Source organism: Nyctereutes procyonoides, unplaced genomic scaffold (genome assembly GCF_905146905.1).
Source record: "Nyctereutes procyonoides isolate TBG_1078 unplaced genomic scaffold, NYPRO_anot_genome, whole genome shotgun sequence".
NCBI lineage: Eukaryota > Metazoa > Chordata > Mammalia > Carnivora > Canidae > Nyctereutes > Nyctereutes procyonoides.
This window is the reverse complement of record NW_026575159.1, coordinates 14,772,845-14,790,889: the sequence shown is the minus strand read 5'-3', so window position 1 is coordinate 14,790,889 and position 18,045 is coordinate 14,772,845. Positions and strand designations below refer to the sequence as shown.

General features: G+C 46.6%; 1 protein-coding gene across 2 annotated transcripts in view; it reads left to right on the top strand.

Moving 5' to 3' along the window:
- The first annotated feature begins 8,991 nt into the window (after window positions 1-8,991).
- The window catches only part of SNTB1 (syntrophin beta 1), a 234,257-nt gene continuing 225,203 nt past the window's right edge, over window positions 8,992-18,045 (top strand). Inside the window, exons 1-2 of one of the 2 annotated variants that reach the window (XM_055313935.1) lie at window positions 8,992-9,114; window positions 9,638-10,391. In XM_055313935.1, the coding sequence (XP_055169910.1) occupies window positions 9,830-10,391 (562 nt within the window). In that variant the 5' untranslated portion in view covers window positions 8,992-9,114; window positions 9,638-9,829. Of the gene's footprint in view, window positions 9,115-9,417; window positions 9,437-9,637; window positions 10,392-18,045 lie in introns of those variants that run through there. The other variant, XM_055313936.1, reaches the window with a different exon arrangement.

The following is an 18,045-nucleotide window of genomic DNA, read 5'->3' as shown; positions in this document are numbered from 1 at the left end:
TCATGTATCAGAAGATAAAAATATGGAATTAGAAAAAGTACACAAGTACCTTATAGTGTTGGATTCAAATTGGGGATATGAATACAAACTCAATCTACCTACAATCATAATAGAAATAAGCACATCTAGTCTCCAGATTTTGGGTTTTACATAACAATTTGTACTAAAAGGAATTAGGGCTCCTTAAGGAATGGCCGATCCCAGGGCTAGGCAGATATAATACAAGTCAGTCCTGGGATAGCTTGTTATGTCAGAAAACAAAAGGAAAAATATGTATATATGCCTAAAGACAATGGGGATCTATCAAAAGTACACAGGGGTCAGCTTGAGGAGGCTTACACTGGCCAAATTTGGTATACCTAAGCAGAAAACAGAATAATAATAGCAATGGAGTATAGCTCATTAGATAAGAATCTACATCATAATGAAATTAAAAACCAGTAGCAACAAAAAAGACTAAATGGAAGACAGACCCTCACTTCAGAAGGATGTTTACTAATGAACTTAGAAGGAATTACTGAATTCAATATCTGCTTTTTTAACATGCTCCCCAGGTGGTTTTAATTCACTCCCAAGTTTGACCACAACTGCTAGATGTTTCCTTGAATCTCTTTAATTCTACAACAGCTATAAAATCTTAAGTGCAGCCCCTGCCTTGGAGAAACTAATACTTAATAGAAGTACATGAAAAATAGAAATTCGAGTCAGCCTGTTGACAATTTGTTTCCTGTAAAGTATTCTTGAAAGTCTTTTTTCCTCACTGTTTCATATGCCAATCATCTGGGCTCCTCTCTGACACTTGCCATTCTATTATAGCATGGTCCTCGAACTCCTTCCTGCTTACTTCAGCCACAAATCCCTTCCCGTGCAGTACAAAATCTTGACACCCATGGAAATGGGAATAGCAGGCAGCCCAGGCAGACCAGAGCTTTCAGGACATCAATACATCCTTGGAGTTCAGTCCACTGGACTCTCTATGAAAATTCAGTGTCTTGTGATATCTGAGAGGGCTCTGATTTCCATTCCAGAAGTAGGACAGTAACCCTTTGCTTTCAAATGTATCTTCTGTCTCAGGGCTTCCAAGTTTTGCAATTAACTGGGACGAGGTGGGGGGGTGGGGCATTTTCGTATAGTTCTGGTATAATTATGCAGAGAAGCAATTCAAAAGTTCGCATATAGTTATGAATTTCTCTGTCCATAATCAATCTTTTCCTTTGCTCTCCATATCCAAATCGATTGCCAGACCCTATTAATTCTGTTTTTAACATTTTTCAAGCATCTTCCTTTGACTTTCCATTTTCTTGCTTTCATTACGAGAGAGCCCCTGCTGTTTTCTCCTTAAGGTTTCTCCCTTGATCACATTAGACTCTAAACTAAGCAAATGACACCAGAATACCCTTATCTGGGCCCTTGACTTCAATGCCTTTAGGATGCTACTTGTTGCTTGCTCTACCTTCCCCTCAAACTCAACAAATCTTTTTTTCTTTTCTTTTTTTTTAAGATTTTATTTATTTATTCATAAGAGACACAGAGGATAAGACAGGCTTAAATCCCAACTTGTAGGCAGAGTGACCTTGTTGAGCTGAACATTCTCATCTGTAATATGGGGATAATATGATGTATATCGAATGGTTGCTGTCTGGAATCAAAGATATGTTTTGTATGTTCAGGGCCTAACAGAGTGTAAAGATTTAATAGAAACTAATGATTTCATTGGCTCCTCTTCCTCTTGCTAGTTCTCTACATGGTGAATCATCACTATCTGTTCAATATTTCTTTAAACTATCGCTTTCATTTCCACATGAATACAGCTTGTTATATACCTGCTTAGTTACCTGAACAATCTTTCTGTTTTCCCGTCTTCAGTCACTCCAAAGACTTGTGTTCCTCATGTGTACAAGAAATCTTGCTAAGGCGCTTCAGTCTCTCCAACTAACCCATTCCTCATTCTGTCGACAGATTAATCTTCCTCGGGATCTGTTTTTATTGCACTTTCCCTCATTTAGGAAGAACCAGTGGTTTCCCAGGACCTTGAAGATAAATTCCACATATAGGGTAAATAGAACTATAATTTGGTCTGGCCTAGTCTTCTTCCCTGCCTTATTCTAGTAAATATATCCCTTTATTTTGGTGGATTGCTTATCATCCCCATTCCAGCCATCGGGCTGCACTGGGAGCTGTCAATAGGGGTATGTTTCTTCAGCCACCAGAGTAGATATGTGATCCAAGCTGAACGATCTTGCTCCCTTTGGACGCTTTTCTAATTGAGATGAGGGGAAAAGAGACCTTTCCTTCTTGGAAGCTGAGCTGGGTACTATAAACCTTGGCACTGCCGGGGGCCATGGTGCAATCTGAAAGAATGAGGTGCGCTAGTATCAGTTCCAGCTGTACTCAAGGCTGGCCTTTCTCTTGCCCTTAGCAAATTGGCTATGTGAGCTCATGCATTTCCCATTTGGTGTTTAGTGTCGGTTGAGATTCTATCATTTGGAGCCAAGCATTCTGACTAATAATGCTATCTTTTCACCAGATCTTGGCCTTACTTCTTTCCCAAACCCATCTAAGCTGATCAACCCACCTGCTCAGTGAAGATAATCTTTTCAGGCTTTTCTTCCTGCCTTTGACCAAGTTGTTCCTCCTGTTAGGAATGTTTGTTTTTCTCTTATCTCATTCTCCAAAGTCTGTGCTTCCCTAAGACTCAACTCAAAACCTTTGTCTTTCATGAAGCTCAGTTTGTCCCCCATGAGCACAAGGGAGTATTCCCTTAGCTTAACATCTAAGTTTTAGATTCCAAAACCTAAAAGCCATCCAATATTTCATTACTAATTGGTTCATTAATCCTTATTTCCTACCTTTCTATCAAATTAGAATGAAAATTCCAAACTCAACTAAGGTCTAGAAGTGAAGGAACTAGTTCCAAATCACAAGCCCTATTTTGGGGCAGAACACATTGACGTTTCCTTAAAAACACTCATGTCTGATGGATGATAGTGGAGAAATGCATTTAAAAAGGAAAAAACATGAACCAGGAGCTTAAATTATCTAAAAAATATTTAGATCACTAGGGACTTGGGGGAAAAGACGGAACATAATTTAAAGAAAGTGCTAGGGTTTACTAAATGATGAAAAATGGAAGACCATAAACATGTTGTGTTCTGGAGGTAATACTAGGCATTGAAAATATTGGTGTGACATGTGAGAGCCTTCCAGAGCAGTCAACAAAGGTGAGGCTCTAGACAGAGAAGGCAGTAAGGTGGGAGATACGGTGTTTGGGAACTAGCCCACATTTCTGTTAGACTCAGGGAAGAGAGGAATAGGTGAGCAATCGGTCTAGGATAAATGAGGATCTGTGCGTAGCCACGCTAATGGACTAGGAGTTCAGAACAAGGAGTTAGCAGGGAGATTCTCTAGAGGAGCCCTGCTATAGTAGGAGGTAATAAATTGGGTAATGTACAAAAATGGGCTATCCGGTTGTGAAGTAGGGTAAGAGAGGAAGTGTCTCATGGGGTCAAGGGGTGGGGGTACAGGGTGATGACTCCATATAGGAAGTGGAGACACGGTGGAAAAAAGTGCATTTCCCTCATATACAGACCTCTGATTCCCAAGGTTCTGAAAATAACTTAATAACCAACCTCATTTGGAGTCTCAGGAGCAGCTTAACAAGACCCTGAAGTAGTTATTTGAACTTTCATGTCTCTTTCATTTCCTATTATTTGAAAGATGTGTATGGAAGAAACTAATTTCTTAATCCTCTTCGGACCAGGACATGTTTTATGCCTACTTAGACCAACTTGCTAAAGTCCCCAGGATGTGGACGGTTCTCTTACCTCCAGGGATTTCAAAGAGCCATTTCTTTCCACGTGTCTTTTACATAATATGATCTCTCCTACCACTCACAGTTTTAAAAAGCATCCAATGTATAACCCCTTAGGAAAATTGCCTTAAATTGACATCACAGATATTAAAAGACTAGGGTAAGGTTTGTTTCCACAGCAGGTTGTTATGGAAGGGAAGTAAAGGGGGGTGGAACTCAGAGAAGCTGGAAGATAAACATCTAAGTACTTTCAGTTCTGCCGTGGGCTAGCGGGGCTCCTGAAAACGTCTCCAGTGCCATGCAGCATTCTGACCTCAGTGTGAGCAATCACGGAACTCTCACCTGACTGACTACCTGGCAGGCTGATAGTCTGGGTGGTGGTCTATCTAGTTCACCAGGGACCCGCCCAGGGAATAGCCAGGCACACGCAATAGAGGGTGTTTGCCAACCCTCTTCAAATTGATGATGTACCTGTTAGCCAACTGGGGCGTACCGGAGAAGAAAGAACCTGCTCGGCCTTCTGTGTGGTGCCACCCCCCAGTCTCCATGCTTCACCTCTGAAGTGAGAATCTCTAAGCCAGCATTTTGATTTAGCTGTGTCCACTAATCTCCCACTCAGCCCTGCAGCTGGCTCCTTCTGAACCGTGTACTTTCTGTGTTCGGGTCTGTCTTCCTGTCTGAATCCTCTTCGCCTCCTAGGGTGGGCCTCCTCCAGCTTTCTCAGTTCCTCCCACTAGTGGGTACTCCCCAAGCAGGCATTTTGCCAATAGTATTGACATCACCAGGTCTCACCGTAGGAGTTTTGCATTTGAGTACCCCTCATGCAAGCTCCACAACCCTCCCTCCCCCAGCAATCAGGATCTTTGTTTCTGCTTCTTCACTATTCACTTTGTATCCACTGTCCATCCTGCATATGGGATAAATCTCCCTAAAGATGGATTAAAAATAGACCTGCCCTACGACCCAGCAATTGCACTGTTAGGGATTTACCCCAAAGATTCAGACGCAATGAAACGCCGGGACACCTGCACCCCGATGTTTCTAGCAGCCATGTCCACAATAGTCAAACTGTGGAAGGAGCCTCAGTGTCCATCGAAAGATGAATGGATAAAGAAGATGTGGTTTATGTATACAATGGAATATTCCTCAGCCATTAGAAACGACAAATACCCACCATTTGCTTCAACGTGGATGGAACTGGAGGGTATTATGCTGAGTGAAGTAAGTCAATCGGAGAAGGACAAACAGTGTATGTTCTCATTCATTTGGGGAATATGAATAATAGTGAAGGGGAATATAAGGGAAGAGAGAAGAAATGTGTGGGAAATATCAGAAAGGGAGACAGAACATAAAGACTTCTAACTCTGGGAAATGAACTAGGGGTGGTGGAGGGGGAGGAGGGCGGGGGGTGGGGGTGAATGGGTGACGGGCACGGAGGGGGACACTTGACGGGATGAGCACTGGGTGTTATTCTGTATGTTGGTAAATTGAACACCAATAAAAATTAATTTATTAAAAAAAAGATGCTGCACCTACTCTTTAGGAAACAGTGTCAAAAATACAGTGATGATGATATTTTCCAAACCCAAGCATTGGATCATGTGTTCTACCCAACAGAAGTTACTCAGTAGGTAACAGTAAGTAACATTTAAAATCAAGGCTGACCCTGATGATCCAGAATGTTTGGCTGTTGAAGCTCAAAGAGGTCAAGGAGGAAGGTCTGTGTTGCAGTCAATCCTCCAAGGCCCTGCCTTGTGATCTGGTCCAGCCTACCTCTCTGATCTTGCCCCTACCTCTCCCTTCCTCCCACAGGCTGCCCCAGCCACGCTGACCTCCTTTTGGTCCCACGAACCAGACAAGCTAGGTTCTGTCTCAGGTGCATTGTACCGGCACATCCTTCTTCCTAGGACTCTTTTCCCTAGATCTTTGCAAGATTCCCTTCTTATCATCAGTGTCTCACTCCAAAGTCACCCCTTCACAGAGGCTTTTCTTAACAGCACCACTCCTGGTAGTCACTTGCCCTGGTTACTCTTGAATCTCTCATATTGCTCTATTTTCTTCCCAGCATTGACTTCTGCAAAAAAAAAAAAAATATCTTATGTGTTTGTTGCCTTTCTCTCCCTCCACTTCACCACCCAGTCCAGTGTAAGCTCCATAGGGCACGCCTTTACCAGTTTGTTTGCTCCCACATCATAGCACCTAGAATGCTGCCTGGGATATAGTAGGTGTGCAACCAAACTGTGTGGGATGATTGGATGAACACTGCTCCTCCCACCACACAATGCACTGGCTCATGTACCTTTGGTGCTGGTGAGCTGAGAATTATGTGACTTGCTCTTGTAAGTCTACGTGTACACAGCAGAAAATGTAAGCCTACATTTTCTGTAGGAAAATGTACATCTTGCAGGAAAGGGACACACAGAGGAGGCTCCCAGGTCTGTCTGGGTAGGAAACGAAAAGCAAAAGTTTAGGCCAGAAGGAGGGAACAGAACAGGAGACAGAACTATGCAAAAGAAATCTGGTTTAAGAAAAAGGGGGTTGGGGAGCTTCAGGTATAATTTTGGGAATACCGAATTAAGCTGATAGTCATGGTTAAGTCCAGTTGCAGCTTTGCCACAAACTTACTGTGTGGCTGTGGGTCCATCGTGGCTCTATTCTGGGCTTCAAATGTCACACTTATGAAAGGAAGAAGCCGGGAGGCTTTTCAGTACTTTCCAGTGACCATTCTTTTTTTTTTTAAAATAAAAAAAAAAAAAAAAAAAAAAAAGGAGACCGAGGGCCTGGGTAGCTCAGTGGTTGAGCATCTGCCTTTGGCTCAGGTCACAATACTGGGATCTTGGGATCGAGTCCCCCATCAGGCTCCCCACAAGAAGCATGCTTCTCCCTCTGCCCATGTCTCTACCTTTTTCTATGTCTCTCATGAATAAATAAATAAAATCTTTAAAAAAAAAAAGGAGACCTAGGAAGGGATAATCTGCAAGTATTAAGGCTTGTATTAAGAGGCTATATAGTGCACTAGTCTGAAGTCTTGCAAAAAACTAAGAAATGAGGTAAATAAGGGTTACCTTTGAGAATCAGCATCACCAATCAGAGGCCAGAGATGCAGAACTATCTGAGAAATGAGCTAGGACTTCTAGGCTTGTAAGACCACAACAGTCACCAGTTTCAATATATTAACATGTCTACAAAAAAAAAAGTGTCAATTAGGTAAGGGCAGAGTGTTCTCTAACCTTGGAGAGGGAGAGGCCAGAGGCAGGGGCTAGCTCTACCAGTTTATATTCAGGGCATATGTAGACATTCCCACTGGAAAGGCCGGCCTCACTGCAAGGTGAACCCTGTAGCTAACAGGCTCTGGGTCTTCAGGAGAGTGTAGGACAGTGGTTAAGAGTCCAGACTCTTCATTTCTGGCTTCAAATCCTGATTGCCATTTACTAGCTCTATGCCCCAGGCAAGTGAATAAACCTGTATCTCTACTTTTTGACCGATGAAATGGGAATGATGATAATAGTAAGGATCCCCCAAGAATTCCTGGGAGGATTAAATCAATGTGTGTAAAGCATGTAGAATAGGGACTGTTACTACAATTCCACTGAAAAAGTCACTTCCAGCTAACATACATGCCTCAGGCCCGATGATATGAAATATCTGATGCCACTTTCAACTTCTTCTCATGTAGGTTTGCTTACACAGAAAAAAAATGTGTTTATCACAAGGCTTCTGAGAAATTACCGTTCTAGAGCCTGCACAATCTTATAGCAAATCAATAAGTTACTTCCAGCTGTGCCTGGGCCTCCCACAATGCTTGACCACAGAGGTAAGACACAGGCGTGATGGAAATGGAAAATACCGGTTTTGATTTCTAAATCACCACACCGGGGTTCTGGTGTCTATCTCCTCCTTAGTGTTTTGGATTATTATGTAGACACTTAGGCTCTGATTTCCCTAAAGAGTGAAATGAGTGAATCCTCAGCCTCTAAAGCAGAGGGCTATCCCAACTGTGGTACATCTGCATAGGCTCTCTCTCTGATCCTGTGACTGCTGTCCCTGCCGTGGGTACCTCTACACGAAAGAACACGGATCTTGTAGAAAACCGGTGAATTAAAAATATAGGAAAGGAGGGAGTTCCTATAAAAATATAGGAAAGGAATTAATGCTCAATCCAGGGGTGTCCACTGACCTGCCTCCAGCGACTTCTCAAAAGATGCCCAAATGGGGGATTCCCTGGGTGGCTCAGCGGTTTAGCGCCTGCCTTCAGCCCGGGGTGTAATCCTGGGGTCCCGGGATGGAGTCCCACATCGGGCTCCCTATGTGGTGCCTGCTTCTCCCTCTGCCTGTGTCTCTGCCTCTGTCTCTCGCTCTCTCATGAATAAATAAACAAATAAATAAATAAAATCTTTAAAAAAAGATGCCCAAATGTTTTCATTTCATTCAGAGACCCTGCCTGGAACTCCAGCTACCCTTTGGGGGCTCAACTGTGTCTTAAAAGCATTATCAGTTAAAAGTGTGGATCATTCTGGAAGGGTTAGAGAATGTTCGATGATGTCAATGGTGATACACATCAGTGGGAATGTGTTTGGTAAGATTTCTAACCTTGCTGGGTTACTTGTGAGTTTTGCTTTGTTTTGATTTTAGACAGCAGTGAGAGAGATGAAAAGTTGGGGGGAGAAGGGGATAAGACTTGAAACTGGTGGGGAGGCCCATGACACCTGATTACGGTGGGAGGAGAACCTGAGAGGTTCAAGGACCGGGAACACTCTGAGGGGGTTCAGCCGTGACTGGGGTTAGGTTGGCATTTCTTGATTGGCCTGGTAAGGTAACCAACTATAATAATATCGTCCCCCTGGAACAATAAGTAACTAGTAACTAGTCCAAACAAGTAAGGGAACTTTGCAGATACAATCCATTGCCACCGAGTCCTCAAACGGTGGGACCTCCTACATTGGATTTGGGGAAGAAAGAGAAAGTCCCAGGAAACATTTGGAATGGCCCTGGGTGGGGGTGGCGGGGACCAGACAGAGAAGCAGATTGCCTATGGAGTGTTGAAGCTGGAAAGGCATCAGCTCCTGGGGTCTGGGGTCGGGGGCAGGCAGTGACCTGCTGAAAGCCACCGGCCAGCACACACGCCTCTCCAGAGATCCGGAGGAGAGAAGTCCTGCCTGCATTTAGAGAGAGGAAGTTTCGGGCACTCGGGCTATGCTGACGCTCCATCCTGAGCTCTCGGGACAGCCGTCCCTCTGGACTCTCGGGGAACCCGGGGCCTCCGTCTGAGTCTACCTGGGAACCCCGGCGCGGAGGGGAGCCAGGTGAGGAAGAACTCGGCGGGAGAAGCCGAGCCTCGGTTTGCGGAAGCCGGAGCGAGGAGGGTCTGGGTCTGGGTACGGCTGGGGGCGGGGGGGGCGGTGGCGGGCAGGACCCAGGGACAGTGGGGCGGGGGCGGTGGGAGGGGAGGGCTCCGGGGCGTGGAGCGCCGGGCCCCAGGCAGGGCGAGCGGGGTCCGGGCCGAGGTGCGGCGTGGGGGCCCGCGGGGCGGGGAGGGTGCAGAGAGGGGGCGGGGCCGGGGCAGCTCCGGGCTGCGGGGCGCGGGGGTCGGAGCCGCGCGCGGCCGGGCTGCGGCGGCCGGAACAGGTGAGCGGCCGCCGGGCCCCGCCGGGCCCCCGCCCCTCCCCGCGGGCGCGCCTCCTCCGACCGACCCTCCCGGCGCCGAGCCGAGCCGCTCCGCCGCTCCCCTCCGTTGGCGCGTTTGCAACTGGCAGCTGGCTTTTTTTTTTTTTTTTTTTCCTTTTCCCCTCCTTTCTCCTCCCCTGAGTGTGTCTCTCCTTCTTTTAGGTCGCTCCACCCCGCGCAGGATCCGGCGAGGGGGAGCGCGCTGCGGCGGCCACCTCGCTCCGGGCGCGCGTGCCAAGTCCCCGAGCGGCGCCCCGCGCCCCGCGCCCCGCGCCCGCGGCCTCCCCCGCAGCCCGTGCCCACTTTTCCTTCCCCGCTTTGGCAATCACATGGCATTTTAAGAATGCCGGAAAGATGGCGGTAGCGGCGGCGGCGGCGGCGGCGGCGGCGGCGGCGGGGCCGAGCGGCGGGGGAGGCGACCGCGCGCAGCGGAGCGGGCTGCTGGAAGTTTTGGTGCGGGACCGCTGGCACAAAGTTCTGGTGAACTTGAGCGAGGACGCGCTGGTCCTGAGCTGCGAGGAGGGCGCCGCGGCGTCCAACGGCCTGGGGACCGCCACCAATGGCTCGTTCTGCAGGGGCGCGGGCGGCGCGCAGCCCCCCGACTCGCCGGCCGGGGTCCGCACCGCCTTCACCGACCTGCCCGAGCAGGTGCCCGAGGCCATCTCCAACCAGAAGCGCGGCGTGAAGGTGCTGAAGCAGGAGCTGGGCGGGCTGGGCATCAGCATCAAGGGAGGCAAGGAGAACAAGATGCCCATCCTCATCAGCAAGATCTTCAAGGGGCTGGCGGCCGACCAGACCCAGGCCCTGTACGTGGGCGACGCCATCCTGTCGGTGAACGGGGCCGACCTGCGGGACGCCACCCACGACGAGGCGGTGCAGGCGCTGAAGCGCGCGGGCAGGGAGGTGCTGCTGGAAGGTACGGGGCTCCCGCCGCGCGGCCGCGCACACACCCCCTCGCCCTCACCCACGTGCCGGCGCAGCCCGGGGGCCCGGCGCGCGGGGAGCTTGGACAGCTTTAGCCCCCCTGCCCCCAGGTCCCTAACCCCGCGGCCCTAACCCCGCGGCCCTAACCCAGGTCCCTAACCCCCTCACCCCCCCCCCCACCCAGGTCCCTAACCCCGCGGCCCTGACCCGGGAGCTCTTGCAGACCCGGACCCTGCAGGGGTGTGTGAAGGGGCTGGGCGAGCAGGCTTAGTGCACCGCGTGCCCTGTTTCCCTGCGGATAATCCGAGTGAAGCGTAGGGGCCGAGTGTAACCCGGGGCAGCCGTCCACGCGGCGGTGAGAGCCCACTGAATGAATAATCGCAACTCTGCTACAGCTTCGTGCCCCGGCACTGTGTTCTCAGAAGCCTGGGCAATCCGATTTAAAGGGTTCAGTCCCCCCCAAAGAGGACGGAGAGGCGTGGCCGTGTGTGTGGACCCCCCCCCCCAAACCCCTTCATCCTCCCGGACTTCCCTCCTCGCAGACTGGAAACCCGGGTTATTATGCTGGGGGAGTTGTGCCAGGGGCTGGGGAAGTGTGCTGCAGCTTCATGCAGAAGTTGGTTCCCTTCTGGTGCCAGGTGTTTGGCCGGTCAGTCTGGATTCCAGGCTGCTCTGGCTGGAGGGTTGCTGAGGCAGTTTTTCTGCCTGGCCTCGTCCCGGGATTTTTCCTGAGTGGTGTGGAAACAGTTTTGCATTTGTAAACAGTTTCCCCTGAGTGGGAGGCTTCTTGGAAAGGACTCTCTTGAGATCCTATGTCCCCAATCCCCTAATTTTTCAAGGGAGAGGAATAGGTAGCCGAGTTATTATAGCCTTTTGGGATTATGTGCTGTTCGGAGGGCAGAAGGGCAGTAGGGTATGAAGTGGATAATCATTCTCCTTTCCCACTACATCTGTATCTCTTACTTGGTGACTGCCTCTCTGCCCCCATGGCTTGCTTCCTGCTAACCTCAGTTAGCACACATATCATGTAATTATTTTTTGTCTATTTACTCAGCTTCCCCCTCACTGTAGATTGAGTTGCCTGGGGTCTTTTATTTAGTTATGGGTCATCTCCCTTGAGTTTCGGGGCTCAAGGATATGCATGACAAGTGAATAAATAAATGAGCCCATAGCCATGGTCGCACAGTATTTCAACCCAGATCTTGTAAACTGGTGGTTGATTTAAATCCGAAATTAAGGACTTAAAGTCAATTTCCTGCTCACCAGATGTGGTGCTGGTGTGTGAAACCGAGAAAGTTCAAAGTTGGAAAACCAGCTTTGTTACATGTGACAGCTGATGCAACTCTCTGGTACATGATATTCCAGCTCCTGCCTAGAATACATAGGGTCCTCCTCCCCACACACACTTTTATTTATCTAGAGGATTTGTGATGTCTTCATATTTAATAGCTACCCTGGATCCAGAAAGTGGAAGGCTATTTGCCTTGGCTTGATGATTAACATAAGTAAACAGAAAAAAGTTTTCTTGACTCAAGTGTGTGTTGGTTTGTGTGACAAGAGGCAGGTGGGATCTGCGGCAAGTTTAGTTTGGACTATAAACTGCTAGGCACCTGCTTCGCTTGCAATATTTGCTATAAACTCTCAGGGGGCACAAAAGGCAGGCCATTTCTCTTTCAATTCGTTATGTCTTTTATGTCCTTCATTATGTCTTTTCTTCTCTTTGGTTTCGATTTAATGAATAATAACTTAGCAAAGAGATGAAAAAAAAAATCTCTCACCCAAAAAAGAGGAAGGAAAGGTGACTCCCTGCAGTTGAAAATAAATTTAAAAGGAATCGGACAGTTATGTGACTTTACGGATGCAGCAACTGAAGAGTGAGTTTTGTAAAAACCTCTGATGTGACATTCTTGCAACACGTCATCCTGTGTTACGGGCAGGACCTCTGGGGGGAGGCCTGTGGGCCTCCTGGACATGAACCACCTGGATTTGGGGGCAGCAGTCTTATTCCCAGCCGGAGTTTTCAGAGATCGAAACTCTGCAAATGGGAGAAGCCAGTAGAGGCCCCACTCAAAACAATGTCTCTTGCTCTGAGTTGAAGTGTTGGTCCTGAGTGCATGCAGTAGGAGTGATCATACACCATCAAAGCAAGTATCACATGTCCTCTCTTTGTAGATAGTAGTGCAGGGATTCCCTACTGAAGGGGCATGTCAGTACCACCGGAAGGGCTTTTCAAAATCACACACCTACTTGCCCGTATTCTGAAATGCATTCTTGATTGCCGAATTTCTGCATGGGAATGGTTTTATAGATGTAATCTGCTGGGACGAGAGGCTTAGGGAGATGTTTAAAAAATATGTTTATATGGAGAGTACACAGTTTTTAGATTGCTTTTTTGCTTTGGGGGATTTTTTTTTTTTTTTTTTTGGTTGGTTGGTTTTTTTTGAGCTGGCCCCTGCAGCTTCGTCCCTCAATTTCAGCCAATACGCACCCCATGTAATGACACGCGCCCCCTAGTGGAGAGTCAATACCGCTGCTAGTGGAACCCCCTGAAATGAAAAGCTGAACAGCAAGTTTCCAAGCCTGCGTTCTAGTTACAGAGCCTGTGACAGGATTAACCTCCTTGAGCCTCAGTGTCTTCTGAAAAATGAGAATAAAGAAACTTCTGCTGGACATTCTTACTTTGTAGGGCCGCTGTATGGAAGAGAGTCTAAATGCAAAAGGAAAACAGGATGCGTATCAAATGGCTGCTGTGATTAGTTATGTTATATGAAATGAAGATGAAATTCCCTCTCCCAGGGGAGAGTCCTTTCCTCATACTGTACTAGAGTTTGTATTTCGTATTTTTAGACTAATTTTTAAAAAAGATTTTATTTATTTATTCATGAGAGACACAAAGAGAGAGAGAGGCAGAGACACAGGCAGAGGGAGAAGCAGGCTCCATGAAGGGAGCCAGACGTGGGACTTGATCCAGGGTCTCCAGGATCACACCCTGGGCTGAAGGCGGCACTGGACCACTGAGTCACCTGGGCTGCCCAAGTCCAATTTTTTTTATTATTATGTAACTGTAATGTTAGGAGACCATTCCTCTCTGAGAAGGGAATCATTACAGCAGCTGACATTTCTTGAGCACTTCTATATGCCAGGCTTTACTTGCATTTGTTCGTTACACTTTTAACAACTCTATGAGGCTAGTACTGTTCATTTTACTGATATGGGGAAACAAGTTTACAGACAGCTGGTTAGTTGCTCAAAGAAACCTAGGGAGGAGGCTTCCAGGTCTGACCTAAGAGCTCATCTTTGTGACTTAAAAGCTCGGACTTAAAAGCTCATCCTTGTAGTAACTTCTAGGTGAACTTGATACTCTGAGCCTCTCCTTCAACTGTGTGCTTAAGTCAGTTGAAGCTTCTTCAGTTGTTGGGTTCCCGATGTTCTTCCCCACTTCTCAAATATGCTGAAGGGCTTGGGACAGCCTTGAGGAGGAAAAGCAATTGTGTGGGCTGCTCAAAAGCGAGGGACAGGAAGGAGGATTGAGTCTAAAAACCTTGATGCTTGAGTGTCTGGCTATCAGAAGGGAGCTGCTGCCATAATGATCCAACTTCACGGTGAGGCAGGGTCTCTGTCATTGAAACACGTGGCCAGCAAGGAGCTTTACCTTGTAATTCAAGCTGAAAATAAAGGGTGAACGCACTGGGCCAATGAAGTCCGTGTTTAACCAGATACTCGTCAAAGTTAAGATCAGACGTCTTCACATGATGTACTCCTTTCCCATTTGGGGGAGTGGGAGCAGGGACCCCCTGCATTCAGCCATGGAGATATTGAACCCCGTAACTCCAGGGGACACGGTGTACATAGAGTACAATGTGAATGGCACCCTGTGGAGTTGACCTGGGCGCAGCTGTGAAATATCCCTGGTAGTCCGGGGCCAGGGTAGGGATGAAGTTTTTGCCCTTAGATTGATAGCAAAATAGTAATTTGGAATGTTTTAGCCTTTTTGTAGCTGAAACAATAAAATTAGTTTCCCCATAACTTTGTTCAGATTGAAGAGCTCAGAATTCTGGAAGATTCATATTGGGGTATGGAAGGTGAGGGGATGAGTGGTGAACGCCATCATATTTGGGTCCAAGAAGGTATCCTATGGAACTGGACCAGAAGAAGTGGAAATTCAAAGAAGTCAGAGACTGTTGTTGACAGGAACCCTGTCCATCAAAGCTCCTCCCCCAGCACTGCTCCCAGGAATGCTTGGCTGTTGAGATCATCTAAAATGTCACTTGCACAATTCCTTCCTTTAGTGGTAGAAGGAGGATTGGCAGGACAGGGAGATGGGGTACAAGGCAGAGGCAGTGCTTTCATTGGCATGAAATTTCAAGATTGGACAAGACTTTGTACTGTAAAGAATCTTACTTTATTTAGGATGTACAGAATTCTTTTTTTTCTAAAGATTTTATTTATTTTTTGAGAGAGAAGGAGTGAGAGAGAGCATGAGTGGAGGGGAGAGGGTGAGGGAGAAGCAGGCTCCCCACTGAGCAGAGTCTGATGTGGGGCTCCATCCCAGGACCCTGGGGCCATGACCTGAGCTGAAGGCATACACTTAACCAACCGAGCCACCCAGGTGTCCCTTGGATGTACAGATTTTTAAAGAATACCCAAGAACTCTGAAATTCAGAGTCTTGAAACTTGGGCTCTTATATATTAAGTAGCAGTTGCTTTTTTCGCAAGATGCTTTTACCTTGTTGGACCTTGATTTTTTTTTTCATTGTGAAGCCAGGGAGCTAGGTTAAGCCATCTCTAAACCTAATTTCACTTCACATCCTATAAATTCAGATCCAACACACTTTTCATAACAAATCTTTCTAATACCCCCTTTATTTTTATGAAACAGATGCCATAAATAATACAGCTTAATTGTAGATTAAACTTAAAAATCAACATAATGTCCTAGTATTATATTATTATTAACATTAATAAAACAGGCAAAAGAGTAAATTATTTTTAAAAAGTTTCAATTGATAAATGCATAGTACAACTACACCAGGGGTCATAATGAAGGAGGTAGATGCTAATACCTGTATGTAAAATCACCAGCAATGAATAGCCAAAACTGAAGATGGGTGGGGGTATGTGGTATCATTTGGGATCTGGAAAACTCTTGCACTGTGAAGGGCTGCCTCAGATGTTGCAAGATGTCTAGCATCTCTGGCTCCTATCACTAAATGCTAGGAGGATGCCCCTGCTACTGGCCTTAGCCTCTAAAATGCCTCCATAAATATCAGAACTGCTACTGAGAAGGGGCTGTATTGAACCTCCATCCTCTTGAGAATGAGCATTCTATAAGAATGCTGATTCTGGGCGTGCCTGGGTGGCACAGTCTGTTAAGCGTCCAACTCTTGGTTTCTACTCCGGTGGTGATCTCAGATTCATGAGATCCAGCTCCGCATCAGGCTCTGGGCTTAGCTTAGTCCGCTTCAAATTCTCTCTCCTTCTCTCTCTGTTCCTCCTGCTTGTGTGTGTGTGTGTGTGTGTGTGTGTGTGCGCGCGCGCACTCTCTCTCTCTGAAATAAATAAAAAGATAATAATAATAATAAAAGAATGCTGATTCTGCTAAACCACTTTATACAGTAGTCCCCCTTATCCGGGGTTTTGCTTTCCACGGTTTCAGTTTCCCGAGGCACACCACAGTCTGGAAGCAGATGATCCTCTGACAAATCATGAGATAGTAGTAGCCTAACACTGTGTCACAACACCTACGTCATTCTCCTTGCTTCATCTCATCATGTAGGCATGTTATCATCTGCCATCATCACAGGAAGGGCGAGTATAGGACGATAAGATATTTTGAGAGAGAGAAAGGCCACATTCACATAACTTTTATGACAGTATATTGTTATAATTGTCCTATTTTATTATTATTGTTGATAATGTCTGACTGTGCCCAATTTATAAATAAAACCTTATCATAGGTGTGTATGTATAGGGAAAAAACAGTATATATAGGGTTCAGTACTGTCTGTGGTTTCAGGCAGGCATCCAGTGGGGGTCTTGGAAGATACCCCCTCCAGGACTCTGCAGTACCTGACCTTTTGCAGACTCTTTACATATGTAGTAAAAACTAGCATTTATGTAATACTTGCATCACACCAGATGCTGTTCTCAGCACTTTACGTGGACTGAATCACTGGATTCTCACAATGACCCAGTACTATTTACAGATGAGAAGACCAAGGCACGGATCATTGAAGTCAGTCACTTGCCAAAGAAGCACAGTGAGTAAGTTCTGATGCTGAGATCCAAACACAGACCTTATCACTTTGGGCCCTCATAAACAGCCTGATGTGAGAAGCAGATTAGGGACGTGTATCCTCAGTTTGTTGATTAAAAGAGTGAAGCTCCAAGAGGTCCCATAATTTGTCCTATTCAGGTCTTCTGCTTTCTTGTCTGGCATATTCGTTTTCTGTTGCTACTCTAACAAATTACCCAAAACCTTAGTAAATTAAATCACAGATTTATAATCTTACAGTTTTTTTTAAAGATTTACTTATTTATTAATGAGAGACACACAGAGAGAGGCAGAGACATAGGCAGAAGGAGAAGCAGGCTCCTCGCAGGGAGCCCCGTATGGGACTCAATCCTGGATCTTGGGATCAGCCCTGAGCCCAGGGCAGACGCTCGACCTCTGAGCCACCCAGGTGTCCCTGTCTTACAGTTTTTTAAAGTCAGAAGCTCTGATGCAGAGCTCACAGAGCTAACATCAGTGTGTTCACAGTGCTGCATTCCTTTCTGGAGGCCCTAAAAGAGAATCTGTCCCCTTACTTTTTCCAGAATCTTCTGGAGACCACTCAAATGCTTTGGCTGATGACTCTTGCACATCTTTAAGCCTGTGGTAGCAACTTGAGTCTTTGTCACATCCAAACACTCCAACCTCTCTTCTGCTTCCTTCTTGCATTTTTAAGGCCTTGTGGCTACCTCAGTCATATCTATATAATCCAGGATAATTTCCCTATTTTAAACATAGTTTAAATTATAACCTCTCTGATTAGCAACCTTAATTCACTTTGCAACTCTGATTCCTCTTTGCCATGCAAGGTAACCTACAGTTGGAGTCTAGACTGTGCATCTTGGGTGTGGCGGTAAGGGGCATTTTTCTGCCTATTACATTCAGTTTGCTGATGTGGTCATGGTACAGAGTTCCTAGAGAATTCTTCAAGAATATCCTCCACTACAGTAAACAGTCATACCTGCCACGTGGCAAAGGAGTTCCTCATTCATTCATTTATTTATCTAAGTAACTTAACTGAGTGTTTTCTATGTGCCACATACCACAAGGGCATTGCCCTCGAGAAACAATATTATAGTGACAGATGCAGATAAGCACTATGCAGGCAGCTACAGCATGGAGTAGAAAGTGCTACATCAAGGGATGCTGGGGGAGCCTCTGGGAAGAGCGTCTGGCCCATTCTTGGTCAGGGCTATGGAAGGCAGAGGTCACAAGGCAGCCCAACAAAGAGCTTAGCTATCTGCTGTAGCTCAGCGTGGCTGGGTGGGAGGAACGTGGCTTGCTTGCTAAGGGGCATGGATAAAGAAAAAAGAGAGAAACCAGAGAATGGAGCAGGAACCGAGGCTTCTAGGCTTTATTATAGAATTTGATTTCA